Source organism: Delphinapterus leucas, chromosome 9 (assembly GCF_059928025.1).
Source record: "Delphinapterus leucas isolate spDelLeu-1000000601 "Yukka" chromosome 9, BTC_Dleu_Yukka2, whole genome shotgun sequence".
Taxonomy (NCBI): domain Eukaryota; kingdom Metazoa; phylum Chordata; class Mammalia; order Artiodactyla; family Monodontidae; genus Delphinapterus; species Delphinapterus leucas.
Window position 1 is genome coordinate 32675188 of NC_143137.1, and position 23331 is coordinate 32698518.

A 23331-nucleotide genomic window follows, 5' to 3' on the forward strand; every position below is an offset into this window, starting at 1 on the left:
GATTTCCCTTTCTTCAGCCAGTCTTTCCCACTGCCAGAGTCTAATCTCCACAGTGACCCTTGGTAAGCCTTACCCTGATGCAGATGTCCTGGCCCAAAAAGGCAGATTCCCCTAACATCAAAAGGTCATTGGATAAGCCACATTTTGGGCCCCAAGAGCTTAGATGGTAGATGGCCAAACCCTGGCAGAATGTGGTAAAGCCGTTATTTGCATCCAGGCAATCAAGCACCAGAGTCTCTGCACTTAGTCACTGTATCTGGCACGTGGTTGCTGCCATTTCTACAACATGTATTAAACTATATCTTGGTCCTTCAGTTCACAATTATCTGAATCCATTATTAATAAAAGCAAAATCTCTATAGAGAAAATATTACAAGTTACTACTCCAGCACAGCAAATGTGACTACATTACAGGACTTTTAAATAATTCAAAACTGGCATTTTGTAATTAAAGACACACTAATAAGCGTGTTAATGACTGTTTTACACTTATTAGGAAAAAAATGGTGGGATATAAATACACTTTGTAAAACAATTTTAAAATGACCATACAATTCATATTCTTGTGTTCCATATGGTTTTGTATTGAAAATTTAACAGTATTTGAACATAATTTAATGTGATAACTACTATTAATGTTCAAAATACACATTATCAGTGACTTTTGCAACTCAGAATCCGTAACAATTCTATTCACATCCTGTGTAACTCCATGCGGATTCTATAAGGCAAGTTTCCATATATGGTAATTTTTCCCCATAGACTCCCCACGGTTTATACAGGATATAAATCTGGTCCATTGTGACAATGAAAACAACAGATCACTGAAAACTCATGTGTAATTTCTGCTGAACAAACCAAACTAACAATTAGGGAAACTAATACTCAAGTGAAAATAAATAATCTGAGAATTTTAAAATAACCACTGGGTATTTTTATTCCATTTCTGTACTAGTAGAATTAGTATATAAATACCCAGAAGTAAAAAAAATTCCTATCTTTATTTAGTTTAAAATATTCCCTTGATACTAAAAATTATGATGTCAACTGTTAACAGACAAGAAACCCAAGAGGAAATTTCACATCAGAACTCACATTGTCAGAAGGAAAGAAAAGACAATAATATAGTAAGATAAGTCAAAAGTGTTATATGAGCTTTAACTTCCCAGCCTCCTGTATGACCATGTCCCAGGGTAAATCCCAGTGATCCATAATTATTTTTCCTTATTTGTGACTTTAGCAGTCTGTGGTTTCTATTTATCTAAAGTCATGTAATAATATTTTTTCTTTTATTCACTGTTCTGAGTGCAGAATTAGAGGTAAGTTTTTGGGTGTATATTTAAGTATTTGTATTTTAAGTAAGATGAAAGCATCTAAAATTCAATACAGCTAAATACTAACAGCCAGATTAAAAACGTAGAAAAGGAAAATGGCTGTTTCTAAATTACCTAGTTTCATATGACAAAAACTAATAAAGCGGGGGAGATATAGTACTAAAATGTCAAACATACATATGACAGCAAAAGCAGCAGTCTCATACAATTATTTAACAAGAACTAGGGCTTATATTGCAAAATAGTCCAATTGTGAATAGCCATTTTTTGAATGACCACAGTTGCTGTTAACAGCTCAACCAACTCACAAAAATTACACCAAAACAATAGACCTAAGTTTAATCTCACGTATGATTGGTTGTCAAGAATGGCCCTGAAATGCACATAAAAAGGGAGTGGGACTCATTTATTTCTCTATCAAAGAGATGCCCATTTAATTATACAGTTTCTTGGTGACCTAATATTGCTAGGGTATATTCATTTTACTATCTCCCACATAATGGCTCAAAATTTGAGATAATTACATTGTTCTTAGAAACATGGTACCACACTCACTATTAAAACTGAGAAGCTGTCAGTTCCAAATTAATGCATTCATCAGTAATGAAAATAAAAAGCAACAGCTGTTGGGACGTCCCTGGTGGCACAGTGGTTAAGAATCTGCCTGCCAGAGCTTCCCTGGTGGCGCAGTAAAAATCCGCCTGCCAACGCAGACGACAAGGGTTCGAGCCCTGGTCTAGGAAGATCCCACATGCCGCGGAGCAACTAAGCCCGTGAGCCACAACTACTGACCCTGTGCTCTAGAGCCTGTGAGCCACAACTACTGAGCCCACGTGCCACAACTAATGAAGCCCATGCACCTAGAGCCCATGCTCTGCAACAAGAGAAGCCACTGCAATGAGAAGCCCGTGCACCGCAACAAAGAGTAGCCCCCGCTTGCCCTCAGCTAGAGAAAGCCCGCACACAGCAACGAAAACCCAACGCAGCAAACAGACAAACAAAAAAAAGCACAGACTCTTTAAAATAAAAAAAAAGAATCTGCCTGCCAAAGCAGGGGACACAGGTTCCAGCCCTAGTCTGGGAAGATCCCACATACCGCAGAGCAACTAAGCCCGTGCACCACAACTACTGAGCCTGTGCTCTAGAGCCCATGAGCCACAACTACTGAGCCTGAGCCCGCGTGCCACAACTGCAAAGCCCACGTGCCTAGAGCCCGTGCTCCGCAACAAGAGGAGCCACTGCAGGAAGAAGTCTGCGCACCACAACGAAGAGTAGCCCCTGCTCACTGCAACTAGAGAAAGTTTGCGTGCAGCAACAAAGACCCAACACAGACAAATAAATAAATTTATTAAAAAAAAAAAAAAAAGCTGCACTTTTGGTGCCCATCAAAGAAAACTGCATGGGGCATCACCCATACCCCAAATGCTTTCCAGCATCTAGCTGCCTACTGAAGGTGATGTGGGCATGCAGAGAATGGCAGGGAAGACTTGTAGGCCAGCCACACCAGAGCTAAAGAGAACTGACACTCTGACACACAGGTCCACCATTTCCCCATCACCACTAAGCTCACAAAATACTACTGCTCTGTTCGGACTTTGGTGATTTCTTTCTCCCTTTCGAGATAACACTAGATGTTCTTTCTAATATATCACGACTATAACAAAATGTTGAGAGGAGGGATTAAATGACACTATTTGCCCCAAGGGCACACTTTCTGAAAAGGTAAGATGTTGCTCTCTTCACTGGACTAATAAGGTAGGTGCTTTGGAAGACACATTAATTTGTTAGACCAGGGCACAATTCCCACCACAGCACATGTTAAATGGTACCCTTGAGGCCTGAAAAAGTTAAACGTAGGAGGGGAAACAGGAGGAGGACCAAGCTAGATAAACGCTAATTGAATAAATGCCCATGTACTTGAAGTATTTGCTCTTTGGAGAATAACTGGCTTTATGAGGAAGGATGCAGTACAAAACCAGTGTTCCTTACTCCACAAAAAGAAAAGATGAACTTTTTCTCCATTTATAAAATTTTAAGAGGAAATGAAAAATTTTTAAGTTTTATAGAATTCAATTTATCAATTTTAAAATATGAACTATCATTAAGTCAAGTACCTAAAATATGCATTTTAAGGACCACTCCCCTCCCAAAACTTAATTTTAGTACTTTCTTCTTAAACCTAAATTATTTTGATCACAGACTAAAATTGCATCTCCTCAAAGCAGATTAACAGCAGACTTACTACTCCCATTTTTAGACATAGGAAATTTCAGTAAAGGAAAAGCTCGGTGAAATATATCAAGATGGTAACAGAGTTACAGAAGCTACACTTCCTGCTTTGTACTAATGATTAATCTACACATAACACAAAACACTTCCATTTAAAAGTGGGCTGAAAACAGATTGTGCCCAATTTACACAACTATGGGAGATTCAGATACACTAAGTGAGAAAAAATGTGACTGGCACTGTTGGAGTTATTCACTAAAGTGAATTAAGCAGATATTCACTGGGCCTTCCCTGGCGGCACAGTGGTTAAGAATCCGTCTGCCAGTGTAGGGGACATGGGTTCAAGCCCTGGTCCAGGAAGATCCCACATGCTGTGGAGCAACTAAGCCCGTGTGCCACAACTACTGAGCCTGCACTGTAGAGCCCACGAGTCACAACTACTGAGCCCAAGTGCCACAACTACTGCAGCCCGCACACCTAGAGCCCATGCTCTGCAACAAGAGAAGCCACCACAGTGAGAAACCCACGCACTGCAATGAAGAGTAGCCCCCGCTCGCCGCAACTAAAGAAAGCCCGCATGCAGCAACAAATACCCAACAAAGCCTAAATAAATAAATAAATAAAAATTTTAAGAAAAGAAGGTATTCACTGAAATGAGGTCAGAAAAAGAATCTACTAATTTTGTTGCCATAACTATGTAAGTTTTAACTTTGTTAAACAAGGGTCTACTCTTCCAGGTAAATTTTTTTGTCATTTTTAAGGCTCTTTTGTGTATGTATGTGTGTGTGTGTGTATGGAAGAGGCGGGTGCTTTTTTGGCATTTAAATTAAGCAATACTATTTTCAGTGAGACAAAACATGTTATAATGTGATACCCAGGTTACCTCAAATTCCTGACTTCAAAGGTCTGAAACAAAAAGTCAACTTAATCAATCCAGTATCTGAAAGTGAAGACATGGACATTTCTATTGACAATTCCTTCTCTTTTTTTATTTTTATTTTTTTTTTGCGGTACGCAGGCCTCTCACTGTTGTAGCCTCTCCCGTTGCGGAGCACAGGCTCCGGACGCGCAGGCTCAGCGGCCATGGCTCACTGGCCCAGCCGCTCCGCGGCATGCGGGATCTTCCCGGACCAGGGCACGAACCCGTGTCCCCTGCATCGGCAGGCGGACTCTCAACCACTGCGCCACCAGGGAAGCCCGACATTTCCTTCTCTTATAAGCAAAGAGCAAGGAGGAGAGAAAGAAAATTTTAAAGAGCCATGTACAAGCGACTATGTCAAAAGAATTCAGAATAGTGATTACCTTTTGGTGAGGAGAAGTAAAATTGACTGGGAAGGGTCATCACAAGGAAACTTTCTGGAGTAACAGAAATGTTCTGTATCTCAAACTGGGTAGTGGTTCCATAAGTGTAAACATAGGCAAAAATTCAATGAGCTACACACCTTGACTTACGCATTTTATCGTATGTAAACCATACCTCAATTTAAAAAGTAAAAGCATCCAATACAAGTAAGGTACTATAACCAGAAATCAAGGATAAGAATCATGAAATCAGAATATGTTAGAAAAAAAAACAGACCTTTCCAGGATCTGGCACAGCACTGTACATCGAGTAGATGGCTAAACAAGTATTTATTGTAAAAGTTTAGTAAGAATATCCTAGGTGGTTTGGAAGATCCCTTCTGAACTAATTAGAACTTTTAATGTGACTATTTTTCAGAATATTCCAAATATAGATAGGCTCAGCCTATAAAATAGCCTCCAAAAGATGGACATTATAGGTCTAGAAAAGCTATGCCTCAAAACACAAAGAAAATACAATTGTCTTAACTCTGAGTACAGATTTAAGGAATCTCCTTATCTAAAGAAAGCAGTCCATTCTCAACACTTTACAACCACTGACAGTACAAATCTATCTGTGGTCTTCTAGGGACAAGCAGGAAACAAAATTTAATACTCAGTAAAGTCAAAAAATGCCCAAAACCTACATGATGATGTTCTGTCTTCTGAATGGTATTCTACCTGTGCAGTAATTTGGTAGCTATGGAGACCAAAAGCAACCAGCAGTTTTCAAACATAGCACATAGCACACGTGTGATATTATCAAAAGATCAGGTTTAATGATCAAGAAAGTCAACATGTCTGCTTGGTAAACCTGGCCACACAATGTTAGAGTCCCTATGCCAAGAACCCAAAGAGTCCCACACTGAGTTTCAACGTGCATTTTCAGCTAAACAAAGTAATAAGACTAATTTTCCTTTAGTAGATAAATATTTCTATCTATACCTAGGTTCCTACATAAACAAAATTCCATGACTGAAATGAAACTGGAAGGTCTTTGCCACTAAATAATCTGTTTCTATTTCTTGGGTGACAGTAATTCCAAATGTATCATTAAGTGAATTCAAAAAACATTTTTAAATTATTAGAAAATAAAATTGTCACATGCTGAATGGGACATTACATCCCATTGTTATTCTATCTTGACGTTGATAATGCAGTGTGGTAATTTCAGAAATGGGAAGCCTCTAGGTAAACCAACAAAAATAATCCACCCTTTAAAAAAGCCAACCAAGAACAAAAGAACTGAAGATTATTAGCTCTCTTGAAATACTACTCTTCTGGAATAATCACCAGCTATGCACAAAGAGTCACACTGATCACCTGAGATCAGAAAGAAAAGGTTGGATTACATATTCATAAGAAATGTGTTTCCTAAATTCCTACCCTAACCCCCTCTCCCCACAAAGACAGTGTCTTGCCAATGTTTAATGTTCTAGGTCAGCAGGTTGAGTCTCTTTAGAAATTCTTAACTGTCACCTTTGCTTATGGATAATGACAAAATAGTCTGCAGAGCCTGTATAACTGCATCGACAAGTTATACTATTCTACATCCAGCATTCAATAATCCTCATTACTTAGGCTGGTCATCATTTTTCAAATACCCATTTTAGCTGTCTACAAGTGCCATCCAGCCCAGCCCCTTGTGCAGGGCCTGCTCTGCACCAAAGCAATTTCATTGTATAAGTTTTAAGACAGATACAATGCTGCTGGACTGTGGCACTAGCCAGCATATCAAAATTGAAGCCATTGTGTATAAAAAAAAAAATCCGTCTTTCAAAATAAAGCTTATTTCTTATTCTTTAAATCTACATATAATATCTACTCCTATGTTTCTGTAAAAATATGGAAGAAGAGGATATAATGATACCCCCATTCTCCTTTTAGATAAAAAATGTAAGCCCTTTTTTCCTTTTTAATAAACACTATCATCTCAGATCCTCCAGTATCTATTTTAGGGTTTAAGGACCATTATAGAACCCACAACAATAGATCAGTGACAGACTTGATCCCATCAATTAACACGTTCTGGGGAGGCTGCCCAGATTCCTGTCTTCCTCCCCTCCCTCTTGGAGGCCTGGTTTTGACCACACTGACATCCCTGGCCTTAAGGATGAATAACCCAGATAAGGGGCAGTCCCTTCCCTGAGACCAATTTCTTTGTAATTAGAGCCAAAATACAAAAGCTGTTAATGACCTAAGGCAAAGTGATATGAACTCCAAGCCAATGAAACCATGACAGCAAACAGATTTCTAAACAGCAAAGTGAGATCCATTTACTTACATGAAGATTCAGTGCCAAACATGGCTGGCTCCAGAGGCTGCTTTTAAAAGATTAGAAGAAAGGAAAAAAAGGAAGGAAGAAAAATCGAGGAGAGTGTACGTGTGAGAGTGGAGAGATGAGCTGCTACACAGCAGAGGTCATGAAGACAGACAATGCAGTCCAAGCTGTGTCCAGCTGCCAGATTCTCCTCTTACAAGCTTCAGTGTTCTCCCGTGTGATTGAAAAGCAAGGTCTCCTACAGCACCAAAAACCGAAGAGCTGTTTTGGAAAATCCAACACGGAAAGGCAGGCCGACGTGGCTCTTCTGGGATGCAGGGAGGCAGGACTAGGTAGCAGCAGGGGCAAGACTGGGATCAGCAGCAACAGCGGATACTGCAATCCCCAGCCCTGTTATAGCAGTAAGACAATAGCAGGGCTTATGCATACACTGGTGACGTCAGAGACACTGCACAGACCAGACCGACTGCGCTGCTTGAGCCAGAGGCTCCAGGGGCTTCAGGGGAGCAGGCAATTCAAAGGGGAATTCCTTCGTCCCAAAATGCACAAGACCAAGAGCCACATATATATTCACCCTCCTGACAAGATCTTCATCCTGTGATACCAGGCACTAAAAGAGACCTCAAAGAAATTTAAATATTGGCTTTATAGCAACCAACCACAAAGATATGCAAATCAGCGTTCTTGGTTTTAGGCAGCAAGCAGAACTTTTCAAGGGAATTAAGAATATCAGAAATGAGAAAAATAACCTACCTTTTAAAATAACTTCAGAGCTCACTGTTTTTTTAGTAGGCTTGTGGTAGACTAACAGATCAGGGGTTGTACACTCAACCACAAATATGTGAAAATATGTAAACTATTCCACACACTTTCTGGGCATATAAATTCACAAGCAAATGTAACAGTAAAATAATACTATAAGCACTTAGAACACTGCTTAACACCCAGTGAGCACTCAAATGTTAGTGAATACATTATTATTTATTTTGCAACTATTATTCAAATGTGAAAACCACCATTCTATACTCTAGGAATTTATGTATGTACACATATTTCTCCTATCCCGTCTCTTTTGCCTTATTTTTCTTCATTTTACCTTGTGAGAATTCCTGTCATTTCTCCCAAGTAACGCAGTCATGTTAATGCTGTGTGCACACACCAGTGTACACCTGTGTGCAAGTGGGCATAATTCTTCTTCATCCATCAACACAAAGAAGATATTATTATTTTGTCTCTTGACTCATTACCTGCATTACCTTTACTCTTAGAAATCTGTTTTTTTCTAAAAGCTATAAGTGCATAGACTTTAACTAGAATGTCTATCCAACACAAGCAAAGAAAGCTTTGTTCTAATATTTTTAAAATATTGAAATGCATAAAAAGTATATTTTTTCAATAATCCCACTTTTAAAATCATAAAATAGGAAGTTCAAAAGCTCAAGTTTCTTTTCCATCCATTCATCTAAGGTATATACTCTTTCCAATATTTTCTAAAGTTTACAAAGACATGTCTTTATATAACACAGTTTTTAAACATTAAATTCTTATATGATTGTGGAACTGCAAATTACCATCTAAAAAATATCATTAATAACTCTCTGGTCAGTATATGTAGATCCATCTCATCTTTAAATGGTTACACAATATTCCATTGTATGGATGTGCATAATTTATTCAAGGTAATTTGACCTTTATCTTACTGAAAATGCTGAACCATTATGAAGAAATTGCAAAGATTATACATAAGAATAAATACTTTGTTGTAGCTAAGATAATAATAACTAATATTTACTAAATGTTTACTATGTGCCAGGTATTATTTTGGGAACTTCACATGTATCAGCTTATGTAATCTTCATAAAAACCCTACAAGGTAGGGTTATCCACATTTGATAGACAGTGGTCACACTGCTTACTAAGTGATAAGCTGGGATTCAAGCCCAGGCAGTCTGATTCCAACACATAGACTCTTAACTACTTTTCTATAATGCCTCTTGAAAAATAAAAAAATAATTACCAAAATTATATTTTAAGAATTCAACTAAAATGAAAGGAAAATAGAAATCAACTGAAAATATGGAGAAGAAAATTCTTAAAAGAGAAGGGTCACCAAAAAAACTAAAAATGACAGAGAGGACTACACTGAAAATTACAAAACTTAAGAAAAATGCATCCCTCCCAAAAATAAGTGGCCCAGGTCAACAACCAATGGAGAACACAGGCATACCTCAGAGATACTGTGGGTTCGGATCCACACCATCACAATAAAGCAAGTCACACAACTTTTTTGGTTTCCCAGTGCATACACAAGTTATGTTTACACTGTACCGTAGTCTATTAAGTGCCACAGCACTATGCCTAAAAAAAAAAAATGTTAATTTTAAAATACTTTATTGCTAAAAAATGCTAACCATCATCTGAGCCTTCAGCGAGTTGTAGTAGTAACACCAAAGATCACTGATCGCAGGTCACCATCAAAACAAATGTAACAATAATGAAAAAGTTTGAAATATGTTGAGAATTACCAAAATGTGAGACAGAGACACAGAGTGAGCAAATCTGTTGGAAAAATGGTGCTGATAGACTTTCTTGAAGCAGGGTTGCCACAAACTTTCAATTTGTAAAAAGATGCAATTTCTGCAAAGAGCAATTAAAGAAAGCTCAATAAAATGAGGTATGCCTGTATCAATAATAGCGTTGAGACACAACTGCAGGAAGTGGGAAAGGGCAATACACTTCAAAAGGGTTGAAACCAGAATAGTATCTTAACATAAGATCGATATCAAATTGCATCCCAGATGTTGCACATGAATAGTCACACACATGGGGGTGGATGTGGCCATCAGAAAGGCAAAAGGAAAAGTAGGATGAGAAAATGATCCCTGGGTAGAGATATAGTTAGTCCTCCACATCCACTGGTTCCACATCCATGGATTCAACCAACTGCGGATCAAAATATTCGGTAAAAAAAAAATTCCAGAAAGTTCCAGAAGCAAAACTTGAATTTGATGCACACTATTGACATAGCATTTACACTGTATTTACAACAGCTTACATAGCATTTATATCATATTAGGTATTATAAGTAAACTCGAGATGATTTAAAATATGCATGTAGGTTATATGTAAATACTACACGATTTTATATAAGGGATTTGAGCATCCATGGATTTGGGGGTGAGGGCAGTCCTGAAACCAATCCGCCACAGATACCGAGTGACAACTGGTACTTCCCACCAGAGGCCATAGTCTATATGTGACAACTTCTTGCTGACTCACTGATGTAGCTCTTTCTTCAGCTTATATGTGAGGGTGTATATATGCATATATAAATACATTTTTCTGAGTGCCTATACTTATTTCTTGGCACAGATTTCTAAGAGTAAGTTAAAGGCTGCAATATTTTTCAAGACGTCTACTTTTTAGATAACTATAGCAGGATCAGTATGTTAAAAACGTTAGGTCTCTGGACTTTCCCGGTAGCGCAGTGGTTAAGAATCCCCCTGCCAATGCAGGGGACATGGGTTCGAGCCCTGGTCCGGGAAGATCTCACATGCCACGGAGCAACTAAGCCCATGCGCCACAACTACTGAGCCTACATGCCACAACTACTGAAGCCTGCATGCCTAGAGCCCATGCTCCGCAACAAGAGAAGCCACCGCAATGAGAGGCCCGCGCACCACAACGAAGAGCAGCTGCTGCTCGCCGCACTAGAGAAAGCCCACGCCCAGCAACGAAGACCCGATGCAGCCAAAAATTAAATTAATTAAATAAATTTATATATATATTTAAAAAAAACACATTAGGTCTCACTTGCCAGCAATCTGGACACATATGACAACCTCTGACTCCTATTAAGGTTTCTATAACCTCTGGATGCCTGAGGTATTTCTAAACACTTCAGAAGGTTGGGATCCATATGGCTAAAGACCCATCTTTGACAAAACAGATGCCAAAATTTTAGTTTTCTCCCGTTCTTTCCTCTGGGCAGCTGGCATGAGCTGAGAAAATGAAGACAAATATTAATGGCCTGCCTAAGGAAAACATAATGAAAGAAAATGAAGGAAGAATAAAACTGACTGATGTCCTCCACGCCCCTTCAAAAAAATCACATAATACATTCCAAAACCAAAGTGATCGTTGGGTTATCAATTATGTCTAATTATGCATGCCTGCGACCCTGCCTGCCTGTGACCCTGCCCCTCCATTAGTAAAGTGAGTACTGTGAATTTCAGGATAAAATTAGCAATGAAAGAAGAGATCAATATTCAAAATAATTTAGTGGTCAAAATAATTATTGTTAAATTAGAATGTTGCTGATAAAGAAAGATAATAGTGACAATCTTAAAGTAAGTCAATAGTAATTTTTAGAAGAAACCCCATTCATAAATTGACTCAACAACTATTTCCTGAAAGCCTACTGTTCTGCACTCTAGGGATACAGCCATGAACAAACTCTCTCCTCTTTGGAGCTTATGTTCTAGAGGGTGAGATGGACAAACAAATACGTAATATATCAAGTGGTGGTGCCTGTTATAAAGAAAAATAAGAGGAATTAACGAGGAGTGATTGAATGGGAGGGTTATTTTAGGTAAAACTGTCAGATAATGTCACCCTAAAAGGATGACATTTCAACAAAGACCTGAAAAAACTGAGAGGAAACCACATGGGTAACATGGAAACCACATGGGGGAAAGCTTTCCAGAAAAACAAAATAAAATACATCTATTCTTGAATATTCAAGACTCAGTTTTCTACTGGAAGATATCCCCTTTAGTGCTATGATGCTGTCATTAGTACAAAAGTGGTTGTGCTGAACTGAAATAAATTCTCTTTTCTAATGCAAAAGAATTCACTCTTCCATGAACTGAAAACATGTGTGTTCTTTTCTTCGAAGTTTAATAGACTAAATATACCTATATTTGCAAATATGTAAATGTTTATAAAAATCACCACAGAAGACAATACTCAAAATAGCTTCCTACCACATCAGACAACTAGCTTAATAAATGTTATCTCTATTAGTTTGGTAAGAACTTAAACCACATATTCTCTTCAGAGTACATACAAGACCTAATTTTAAAAGTGTCATATCTGGAATTTCTCTGGAGCTGTATCCTTTGTTCACATTAAAGCTTTATTTTCTTACTATTCCTCTTGATGTGTATTTAGCATGTTAAAATTGTGTGTATTTTAAAATACCACCTATGCATTTATAAAGTATTACTTAAAAACAACAAAGAAGTGTTTTAATGGCAATACATAAACTATAGAAAAATGAAAAAAAAATCAATGATTCTGTTCTTTGGAAAAAAGGTACAAATATATAATTAAAAACAAACTCATAGTAAAGCTCCCTGGTAGGATTATAGAAATTTGATTTCTTTGTATATGTCTATAAAATGTAGCCCTTTCTGCTTCAACATAGTATCACACATACAGTGAGCCTTCTAACAGGTAATTATATGCTATTTCAGAGCCCTGGAATGAAATTCTAGTACACTAATGTATAAGGAAAAGAAATTCAAAATCCAGAGAGAGCGAGAGAGAAGGAGAGAAAGAGATACTACTATGCTATTTGATTTAAAGGAACTCTAAAATAGGAAATATGGATTTATAGAAAAAACATATTTGGGTATTTGGGATAATTAATTACTTTTAAATGTTTTAGCTTCAAAATACATTTACCACAGAAGTCCTTTACATAGCAAGTGCCTAAAAATGGCATTTTATTAACAACTTCACAAAAAAATTAATTTTCTCACCATAATTAGCTATCTTGCCAAAGATCCATCCATAGATCAAAAGGGATCATTTATAAAGAACATGTAAATAATGCTTAATTTAAACACACACTGGGATTTTGTCATTATTCGGGGTATGGAAAGTAGGTCCCTGCCCTGGTGGAAAAATCTTCCAAAGTCTTAGTTGTTTAGTTTAAGATGAATCTGTCAGAAAACAGTGTCACTGTTACCCAAAAGTTCGAATTTACGGTAGTATAATTTTGAATTACCTGCACAAGTTTTGGGCAAAGATCCACGTCCATATCTCCTTACCACCACCTTACCTCCCAACCCCACTTTCACCCCATCCAATCTAAAGAAAGCCCCCACTTAATCATCAAGAAACACCGCCCCTTGTTAACTTCACCTTAACTTTATTCTTGTACCAACTTACCACTCAGTGAAACTAGAAACTGAGAACAAGGCTAAGCAGTTTAAAAAAGGAAGAGGTCAGTTACACTCAGAAAATTTAGGATAAAAACTGAAATTCTCCAATTCACTTCACTACGTCAACCGCATCTAAAAGGTCAGGCCACACACATGCACAAGAAAACCAACACAATGGCAAAAACGTTTTACAATCTCTGTAGACTGTATATATATTTTATTCTCTCTGTGGCATAATCTGAACTCAGATATTTGTATTCTAAACATTCTGGCCCAGAGGGTAGAAATGTAGATTAAATATGGATTGCAGTTTAAGTCTGTTTGAGTAGGACCCAAACTGAAATAGAAGAAACAACAAGGGTATGTCTGAGAAATTCCCTTAAGTACTTATCCTAAATTAATCACAATTTGTATACGACAAATTCATACACACTCAGGAATAAATTCATGCATAATAATTTTTAAAATACATTATTTACAAACATAACCAATGTAATTTTTTAAATACTAATTCAAAATAGTATATTTTAAGTAATTCTACATGGCTGGAAAATATTTTCAATTTAATTTTACCTGTATAATCCATAATGAAGCAGCAGGCAGGGAACCGGGTATTTTCCAAAGTAAAACTCTATCAGACACAAAATGAAACAGCTGCCTGGACAGGCAAACCACTCTGGGGAAAGCCTCCTGCCATGTGACATTGAGCACACACACTTCTGCTTATCTCGATTCAAGCTGCAACGGTCATGGCTCTGCTCTCCTTTGCCTGTTCTTTTAAAGCCATCCTTAGAAAAGTCTTTCTTAGAAAAGAACTATTATTTCTTCCCATTTCATTCCTGTAGTATTAGTTTAAAACTAGGGAAAAAATAAATTCTCTTCTTTCTTTAAGTGAAAAGAACACAAGAGGGCTTCCCTGGTGGCGCAGTGGTTGAGAGTCCGCCTGCCGATGCAGGGGACACGGGTTCGTGCCCCGGTCCGGGAAGATCCCACGTGCCACAGAGCGGCTGGGCCCGTGAGCCATGGCCGCTGAGCCTGCGCATCCGGAGCCAGGAGAGGCCACAACAGTGAGAGGCCCGCGTACCGCAAAAAAAAAAAAAAAAAAAAACACAAGATATCTATACTTCATCCTAGTACTCAGGGTTACAAACCCACATAACCTGAAATGAATCAGCATCCAAATTTTTAGGAAAAATATCGTCATTACGTTCATTCCTTTGATAGTATGCACATGTGATCAATTTGAAACATTTGATTTGTAAATAAACCTAATACAGGTGATGAAAGAACTATCCTTTAAAGCATATCTAAAACCTTTAACTCATTTGTCTGAGTCCTGAAACAGACATCAGATGGAAAGGACATATGGTCATTCCTGAGACAGACTGCATCTGATGTAATCTTTAATGTCACATTGTCACATGCATTGAGCCATCTTTTCCTTCATTGTCAATTGTTTTGATCTTGAGTGTGTCCTGGCTAAAGAAACCTTAAGAATGGTTACTTCATCTTGATACAACATTTCTTTAGACCTTGTCCAGAGACAAGATATAAATAAATTTTTAAATTTTTTATCGGTTTTCTTTTTTTTTCAGCAACCTGAACAGTTGGACAATTTCCAATTTAGAGACATATTAATGCTCCCTTAAACTGCAGCTACTTTGAGAAAGATAAGGTATTGGTGTTTTGAGTGGTTTTACTGGAGTAGCAGGATGTTTTGTTTTGCTTTTACTTTGCTACTTTCCTTTCCATTGAATACATTTCTCCATGAGATAATTACAAAGTTGACAATACTATACAATATGATTCTAATTTTCAATACAATATCAAAAGTATAAATAGTACAGAAATCTAAACATTCTGGGCTCAATATCATCTATAATTTTATGAAATAAATGAGAAAGTATCATTACATTCAGCCATCTAGTCAAGGCTTCATTACCATAAGCAGATCCCATTACACTGCCATTCTGCTAACAGTCAAAAGCTGTTAATTCCCATCAACCTCACCTGTCATTGTTGCTAAGCAGCCTTGTCTCACTTCTCGGGCTTTAATTCTCTTTGTCTCAATCTAGGGTACTGGCTGGGGAGCCTTCCATGAGCTATAAAAATTTGATATACTTTCTTCCTGGTAATTAAAATGTGCAAATGGTTAAAACATTAATGCCATGATTGTTTTAAAATGGTATGTTTAAAATGCCTAATAATAACAGTCTTAATTTCCACGCAACTTAAATGTGTGTGGCAACACTGAGCCATCATCAGATGTCACATGAAATGACGTTTTAAGCCTTTCACAATTTAGTACTGTTAGCATGGATTTTTAAAGTTCTTTAATTATTTGAGCAGCATTATTGTAAGAGCAACTGTTTTATTTTTATCTTTTATATTTTATTTATAACTCTTAAGTCACAGATATTTTAAGGAAATGCATTTTATTAACAAAATGAGAACATAATGAAAAATCCAAATTAGAAAGTAGAAGATAGATGGATAGATGGGTAGATAGCTATAAAACCTACAATACAGTTAAGTGATTTGCCACACCTCAGAAAGCCAACAGAGTGGTTGAGAGCCAGGCCCTGTGTCAGACAGAGAAGGTTTAAGCCACAGCTTAGCCACTTCTTAGCTGGATGATCTTAAGCAAGTTTTTAAATCTCTCTTGACTTCAATTGCCTCATAAGTTAAGTGACAAAGGGCCTAGATCAATGCCTGGGATGTGATAACAGCTAATATGTAAACAGCACTTAATGTGGACCAGGCACTGTTCTAACTCATATATTAATAACTTACTTAACCCTCACAACAACCCTGTGAGGTATTATCTTCATTTTATAAGTGAGGAAACTGAGGCATGGAGGGTATGTAACTTAACTGAGGTCACACACTGTACATAACAGAGCCAGGTTTTAACCCAAGTAGTGTCGTTCAGAGTCCTTGTGCTTAACGACTACACACACTACCTCCATAGAGTAGGTGATCAATAAATGGAAGCAGAACAAGAAAAACTGTTTCCAAAAACTAGGTTCATTCTTTCCAACCCTGCAGTTTGCCAGATATTCTAATAAGCCATGTATTAATAAAAATTCAGAATTTATAAAAATTCTCTTTTTATAGTCCATCTTCAATTCCAACATGCAGAAAAATTAAACAGATAACCAGAATGAAAGGGATAAGGCGTGCAGTCATTGTGATAGCTTAAAATGAGAGCTGCATTAGCCAGTTAGGCAGAAATAAGTACTCAAGTGCAGAAAGCTATAACCATAAAAGGACCTGTACTATGTACAACGTGCACACTCCTAGCAACCACTATGTCCCTCCCTCTCTACTTTTCAGTTTCCAAATGTCACAGTAGATACTACTTGTCTGGCCTCTAAAGAGTCTGAGCAGGTTCCTCTGACTGCAACTTCAAAGCTCACTCAGGAGGAGAGCACTTTCAACTAGACGCCCCTGCCTTCCTCCCCAGGAATCTTCTCTTGCCTCATCTCACCCCTGGCAAAGGAGACTCGCTAGTATGCCTAGACGCACTCCTCGGACACGGAAACGATCACATCACAGCACTCTCCAAAATGTACTTACAAGTCATGGGCGTCAGAGGTCCTTTGCAGGTCGCCTGTTCCAGCCTACAGCTCAGGGACCACTGTCCTAAGTGTAACTTACTGACTCAGGAGCAACCCATGCTGCACCCCCAAACCGCATCCCAGATTCATGCTACAATTTACCCCTTCACAGTCCAAGCCGGAAGAAGCATAGTTACTGAATCAGCAGGCCTGGAGTCTAGCCTCTACACTGCCACTCATTACCTCTCTGGTCTGGGATAAGTCCTGGAATCCTCACAGGTGTCTATTCCCAATGGGCAAAATGAGGAGGTTGAACTGGATGACCCCTAAAATCCAGTTCAAATCCAATGATACAGGATTCTGCTTTAAACCAATTACAGCTGGATGAGAAAACTCAAGTAACTCCCGCAGGGAGCTCTTCCTCCTACTCCAGCCCACAGCATCCCCTCCTCCATGCTGGGAACAGCCCCACCTCAAGGGTGGGAAGCCAGGGAGCCAGCAGGTATTGTCCAAAACCAGTGCATTCACGCTGAATGGCTGACTCTTCCAACTGTTCAGGCACTGTTCCTCCCTAAACAGGCCCCAGTAACTCAGCCTAGGGGTGAACAGACAAATACAAACATTCATGAAACACAACAGAAATAACTGTTGGAGGCCAAGCCTACTGGAGAGTTCATGCCCTGGTGGGTCATACCTCTTAGGACAACAAGGCCTGGGTGCCAGCAATAAAGCTTCTGAAGGTGACCCTTCCTTCCAAAACATGACTGAGACAGCCTGGACAGAGAGTGCCAAGTTTTCTGGAGATGACAGCTCAGACTGAGACACACATCTCCTCTCTTTCTCCGCCATGGCTTTCCTATCTGGAGTAGTTCTTGGTGTGGGAGTCCATAGCCCTTTACCCTCCTCAGAAAAGGAGAATGTACCATAAAACCATTTACCATAATTTTTGTTGTTGTTGTTGTTGTTGTTGTTGTTGTGTGTGTTTTTCGCGGTACGCGGGCCTCTCACTGTTGTGGCCTCTGCCGTTGCGGAGCACAGGCTCCAGACGCACAGGCTCAGCGGCCATGGCTCACGGGCCTAGCTGCTCCACAGCATGTGGGATCTTCCCGGACCCGTGTCCCCCCCTTCCCGGACCAGATCTTCCCGGACCCGTGTCCCCTGCATCGGCAGGCGGACCCTCAACCACTGCACCACCAGGGAAGCCCTACCATAATTTTACCATAGTATCTTACATTGTATTTCCAACCCATACAATAACTCACCTTATTGCACATTTTAAAACCCCAAGCCCAGGACTGGATTAAAAATGCTTACCCTGTTACTCCAGAAATGATAATATGGGGTTTTCCCTCCAGTCTCTATTCTCACCCTCCTCACCAACAAGTCAGTTATGTCAAAATGCCTTAATGGTATGCTTCATCCAAACTTCCCTTTACTCTAAGTCAGAACAAAGGTTACCTCACAAGTTGATGCTCACCCATGCTTCTTACCACCCACTCCAGCCTGCATTCACCTCAGTATTTCCTTTTCATGTTCTGTCATCCTTCACTGGTTTTGCTTACTGAGCTGCACCATTACCACATGGCCTATTCCATAATGTGAGAAGACTCCACTGCAAAATGAGTTCTCTGACTGAAGAAGATTCTAACAGCATGGGCCCATCTCCTCCCATGAGTGAGCTCTCCATACCTCGAAATGTTTAAGTAAGCTAAGACAGAGAAGCATCAAGCACCAACCAGATAACAAAACAGCCCTATGCAGTAAGACGGGGACTGTTTAACTCAATACCATGGCCCAGACCAGTGCTATACATTCTCCAAGACAAAATTAAGAACCTTCCCCATCAAGCACAAAAGCACAATTATGACCAAAGGCAAGCTGAAACCTGAGAGAAGATCTGCTTTACCCAACTCCAAACCTTCAGATAAGGGTTATTTCTAGATAGGCAACACCTGTTTGCTATGCTTGAGAAGAACGGTGGCAGAATCCAAAACTCTCAGTAGCTGTAAAACGCAGACTTTAAGTAGCAGGGCCACTCCTTTCTTACACAAGCCCCAAGAGAACTGACATCAAGTAAACACAGATGGAGAGAGGAGGGAAATAACTTTTATAAGAGGTGGAATACCATTGATGTTTTTATTCTATCAAAAGATTACTGTAGGGCTTCCCTGGTGGCACAGTAGTTAAGAATCTGCCTGCCAATGCAGGGGACACGTGTTCGATCCCTGGTCCAGGAAGATCCCACATACTGCGGAGCAACTAAGCCCGTGCGCCACAACTACTGAGCCTGTGCTCTAGAGCCCGGGAGCCACAACTACTGAGCCTGCGTGCTGCAACTACTGAAGCCCACGCGCCTAGAGCCCATGCTCCACAACGAGAGAAGCCACCACAATGAGAAGCCCGGGCACTGCAACAAAGAGTAGCCTCCGCTCGCTGCTACTAGAGAAAGCCCGTGGACAGCAACGAAGACCCAACACAGCCAAAAATAAATAAATAAAATAAATAAATTTTTTTTAAAAAGATTACTGTAAAACGAGACATTGGCTTAAATGTTTAAGGCTACCCAATGAAAAAGAATAACCATCAACTAACCTTGATGTAAAATTAAGAGTCATGAAAAACATAACTAACATTATTAAAATGTCTGGTAAAAACATGAAAGATTAAGATTTTCTGCCCACAAATATGAATCTAACAATAAATGTTTGTTAATTTTACACTTTGAAAGTGAGGGTTATTTTATATATATTTGAATCAAAGTTCTAGTGGAAAGATCACAAGCAAAATCCAGGTTTCTACAACAGAGAAGTACCCAAGCCAAACATATCCTTCTGTAGAAAGCTTCTTTAGAAAAACCACAGACCTTCCTGTGTGGTTTTGGTCTGTTCACCTGGCTGGCAAAAGGAACCACGGGAAAATAAGCAAAGGAAGTCATGAAAAACAAGTCATGAATGGACTACTGTGGGTTGTCCCTGAGGCAAAAAAACAGTGGAGAATCCTTCAAGAAATGTAGTAGCATTCAGCTAGAGTTTTTGGTAAGAAAGCCACAAATTTCCATGGTACTCCAAAACATAAAATAATACTGATGTTTTAACAGGGGCCAGCACTCTTTCTACAAAGGACTAAACAGTAAATATTTTAGATTCTGTGGGACCATCCAGTCTCTCTCACAACTACTCAATTCTGCCATTATAGTGCAAAAGTAACCATAAACAACACATAAACAAATGAGTATATGTAGCTGTATTCCGATAAAACTTTATTTTTAGACTGTGAAACTGGATTTCTTATCATTTTCATGTATCATGAAATATTTTTCTTCTTTTGATTTTTTTAAACTACTTAAAATATTTTTTTTAAAAAAATACTGTTAGCTTGCAGAAACAGGTGGCCCTCAGACTACAGTCTGCCAGGCCTGTTCTATCATCTTTAGCTGATTTGACCTTTCTCTGAAAGAACTCTGATTTTCAATTAGGTCTCTGCCATTAACAAAGCTCACAAAGGTAATGGATTCCATCAACAACTGCTTGACGGATCAGGGCTGGAAATTTAAGAAAACTTGTACCCCAATTCCCTTCTTTTTTAGTGATATTATGAGCAACACCTAGTCTTGATAGCCCACACTACCTGTTCACTCCCTATCATGTTAGAGTTAGTAGTAAATGCTGAATCAACTTGTGAGAAATCAACTACTTTAACAGTGTAACAAAAACGTTTCCAACCCACATACATCTGTAGCCCTCAAAAATTCTATAAAAATGGAAATCACTAAGACCTCCAAATCTCCTCAATTATACTATAAGCCAGGAAACTTTATACAAAGTACACTCATAGTATAAAACACAAGTAACAGCTAGTTTAGTATGAGAAAATCTAACCCCATTCACCAACAGTAGATGAAAGAGAACTCTTGAGAAACAAGAAACTTAGATTTCAAGCCTAAATGCATAGTCAACTACTTCAGGTAGCCATTTCACAACAGTACCTCATTTTCATGAAATTAAGATGTAGGTTTAGATTATTTCTGTGGTCTTTTCTAGCTCTAAAATGCTTGTAACGAGCTACACTAATTATATCTGATGTAGCTCACTGAGAGTTTCAGCAATTTTCACTTTTCATTATCCTTCAGATAAGAAGCAGATAATTTCTTCTCTGCTCTTTTATCTGTGGCTTTTTGAAAGGCCAATGAAAATATATTTCTGATTAGGACAATTGCTGCCTCCTTAGAAATATCCAGTCTTAACACAGATGCAAGTGATTCAAGAGAAAATTTAATGTAGTATGATACTTGGAAGATGCTTCTAGAGACAGATATTTGTGTCTGCTGCAACTATAAAATACAAATTGTGGAGCCTCCTCATAACAAAGGAACACAATCATCCTTTAGCTACCACAGAAATGTGTCTTTAAAATTGCTTCATTTTTCTACAGTAATCACATCCCTACTCTATACAAACCACACTGCAGTCTGCCTCTAGAAACAAGCAGACCTGCATTTTGTCTCTGCCATTCTACTTGTAAACTGAAAGGTACTCACCTCCAATTCTCATTTTCCCCATCTGTGGAATAGGAATGCCGTTCTTGGTAGCAATGTAAATGATATATTCATAATTGTGTATAAATATTGATGTCTTCTGGAAGACATCTGCAATACACTGTTAGGTTTCAAAAATAAATTGCAAAGCAATAGGAATAATATGATAACACTTTAGAGGGTTTTTTTTTTTTTGAAAAGCATACAGTGGGATAAAGGAAGGAAATTCTGACACATGCTACAATATGGATGAATCTTGAGGACATTATCTAAGTGAAATAAGCCAGTCATGGAAAGACAAATACTGTATCATTCCACTTATATGCAGTATTTACGGTAAGTCATAGAGGAAGAAAGTAGAAGGGTGGTTGCCTGAGGCTGGGAGGAAAGGAAAGGGGAATTGTAATGGGCACAGCACTTCAGCAAGATGAAAAACGTTCTGAAGAATGGTTGCACAACAATGTGAACGTACTTAACAGCATGGAACTGTACACTTAGAAACTAGTTACGATGGTAAATTTTACATTATGTACATTTTACCACAATTTAAAATTTTCAATAAATTTTTAAATAAAATAAAATTTAAGACACTTTAAAAAAGCATACAGTGGATACTTCGGCAGTAAAACTACTGATGATTTTCACTTTCTATTTTATGTGATTTGTCACTGTTGCAAAAGTAGAATGAGTTCACTATGGAAAACATGCAACCCAGAAAAATAAGAAAAAAGGTATTTTCATTTTATATATAAATGAGCCTAAAAGCCTGAAAGCCATAAAAATCTACCAGCTAAGGGTCCAGTTAGCCTTTTTTTTTTTTTTTTTTTTTTTTTTTTTTGCGGTACGCGGGCCTGTCACTGCTGTGGCCTCTCCCGTTGCGGAGCACAGGCTCCGGACGCGCAGGCTCAGCAGCCATGGCTCACGGGCCCAGCCGCTCCGCGGCATGTGGGATCTTCCCGGACCGGGGCACGAACCCGCGTCCCCTGCATCGGCAGGCAGACTCTCAACCACTGCGCCACCCGGGAAGCCCCAGTTAGCCTTTTTTAAAAAATGAAGTATAGTTGATTTACAATGTTGTGTTAGTTTCAGGTGTACAGCAAAGTGATTCGGTTTTATATATAGATAGATAGATAGATATTCTTTTTCAGATTCTTTTCCATTATAGTTATTACAAGATAAAAGAAAATTACAGGCCAATATCACTGATGAAAAGAGATGCAAAAATCCTCAACAAAATACTACCAAGCCGAATCCAACAATACATTAAAAGGATCATACACCATGATGAAGTGGGATTTATCCAAGGGATGCAAGGATTTTTCAATATCCGCAAATCAATCAATGTGATACACCACACTAACAAACTGAAGAATAAAAACCATATGATCATCTCAATAGATGCAGAAAAAGCTTTTGATAAAATTCAACATCTATTTATGATGAAAAAAAAACTCTCCAGAAAGTAAGCACAGAGGGAACATACCTCAACATAATAAAGGCCATATATGACAAACCCACAGATAACACACTCAATGGTGAAAAGCTGAAAGCATTTCCTCTAAGATCAGGAACAAGACAAGGATGACCATTCTCGCCACTTTTATTCAACATAGTATTGGAAGTCCTAACTACCACAATCAGAAAAAGAAATGAAAGGAATCCAAATTGGAAAAGGAAGAAGTAAAACTGTCAGTGTTTGCAGCTGACATGATACTATACATAGAAAACCCTAAAGATGCCATCAGAAAACTACTAGAGCTCATCAATGAATTTGGCAAAGTTGCAGGATACAAAATTACTACACAGAAATGTCTTGCATTCCTATACACAAAAACAAAAGATCAGAAAGAGAAATTAAGGAAACAATTCCACTTACCATTGC

General features: G+C 38.5%; 1 protein-coding gene across 7 annotated transcripts in view; it reads right to left on the reverse strand.

The window, feature by feature from the left end:
- The window catches only part of ST7 (suppression of tumorigenicity 7), a 281307-nt gene that overhangs the window by 222338 nt on the left and 35638 nt on the right, over window positions 1-23331 (reverse strand). Inside the window, exon 1 of one of the 7 annotated variants that reach the window (XM_089917481.1) lies at window positions 7189-13755. The exons of the other annotated variants lie outside the window; for them this stretch is intronic. Coding sequence (XP_089773607.1) covers window positions 7189-7210 — 22 coding nt within the window. The 5' untranslated portion in view covers window positions 7211-13755. Of the gene's footprint in view, window positions 1-7188; window positions 13756-23331 lie in introns of those variants that run through there. 7 annotated transcript variants of the gene reach the window in all.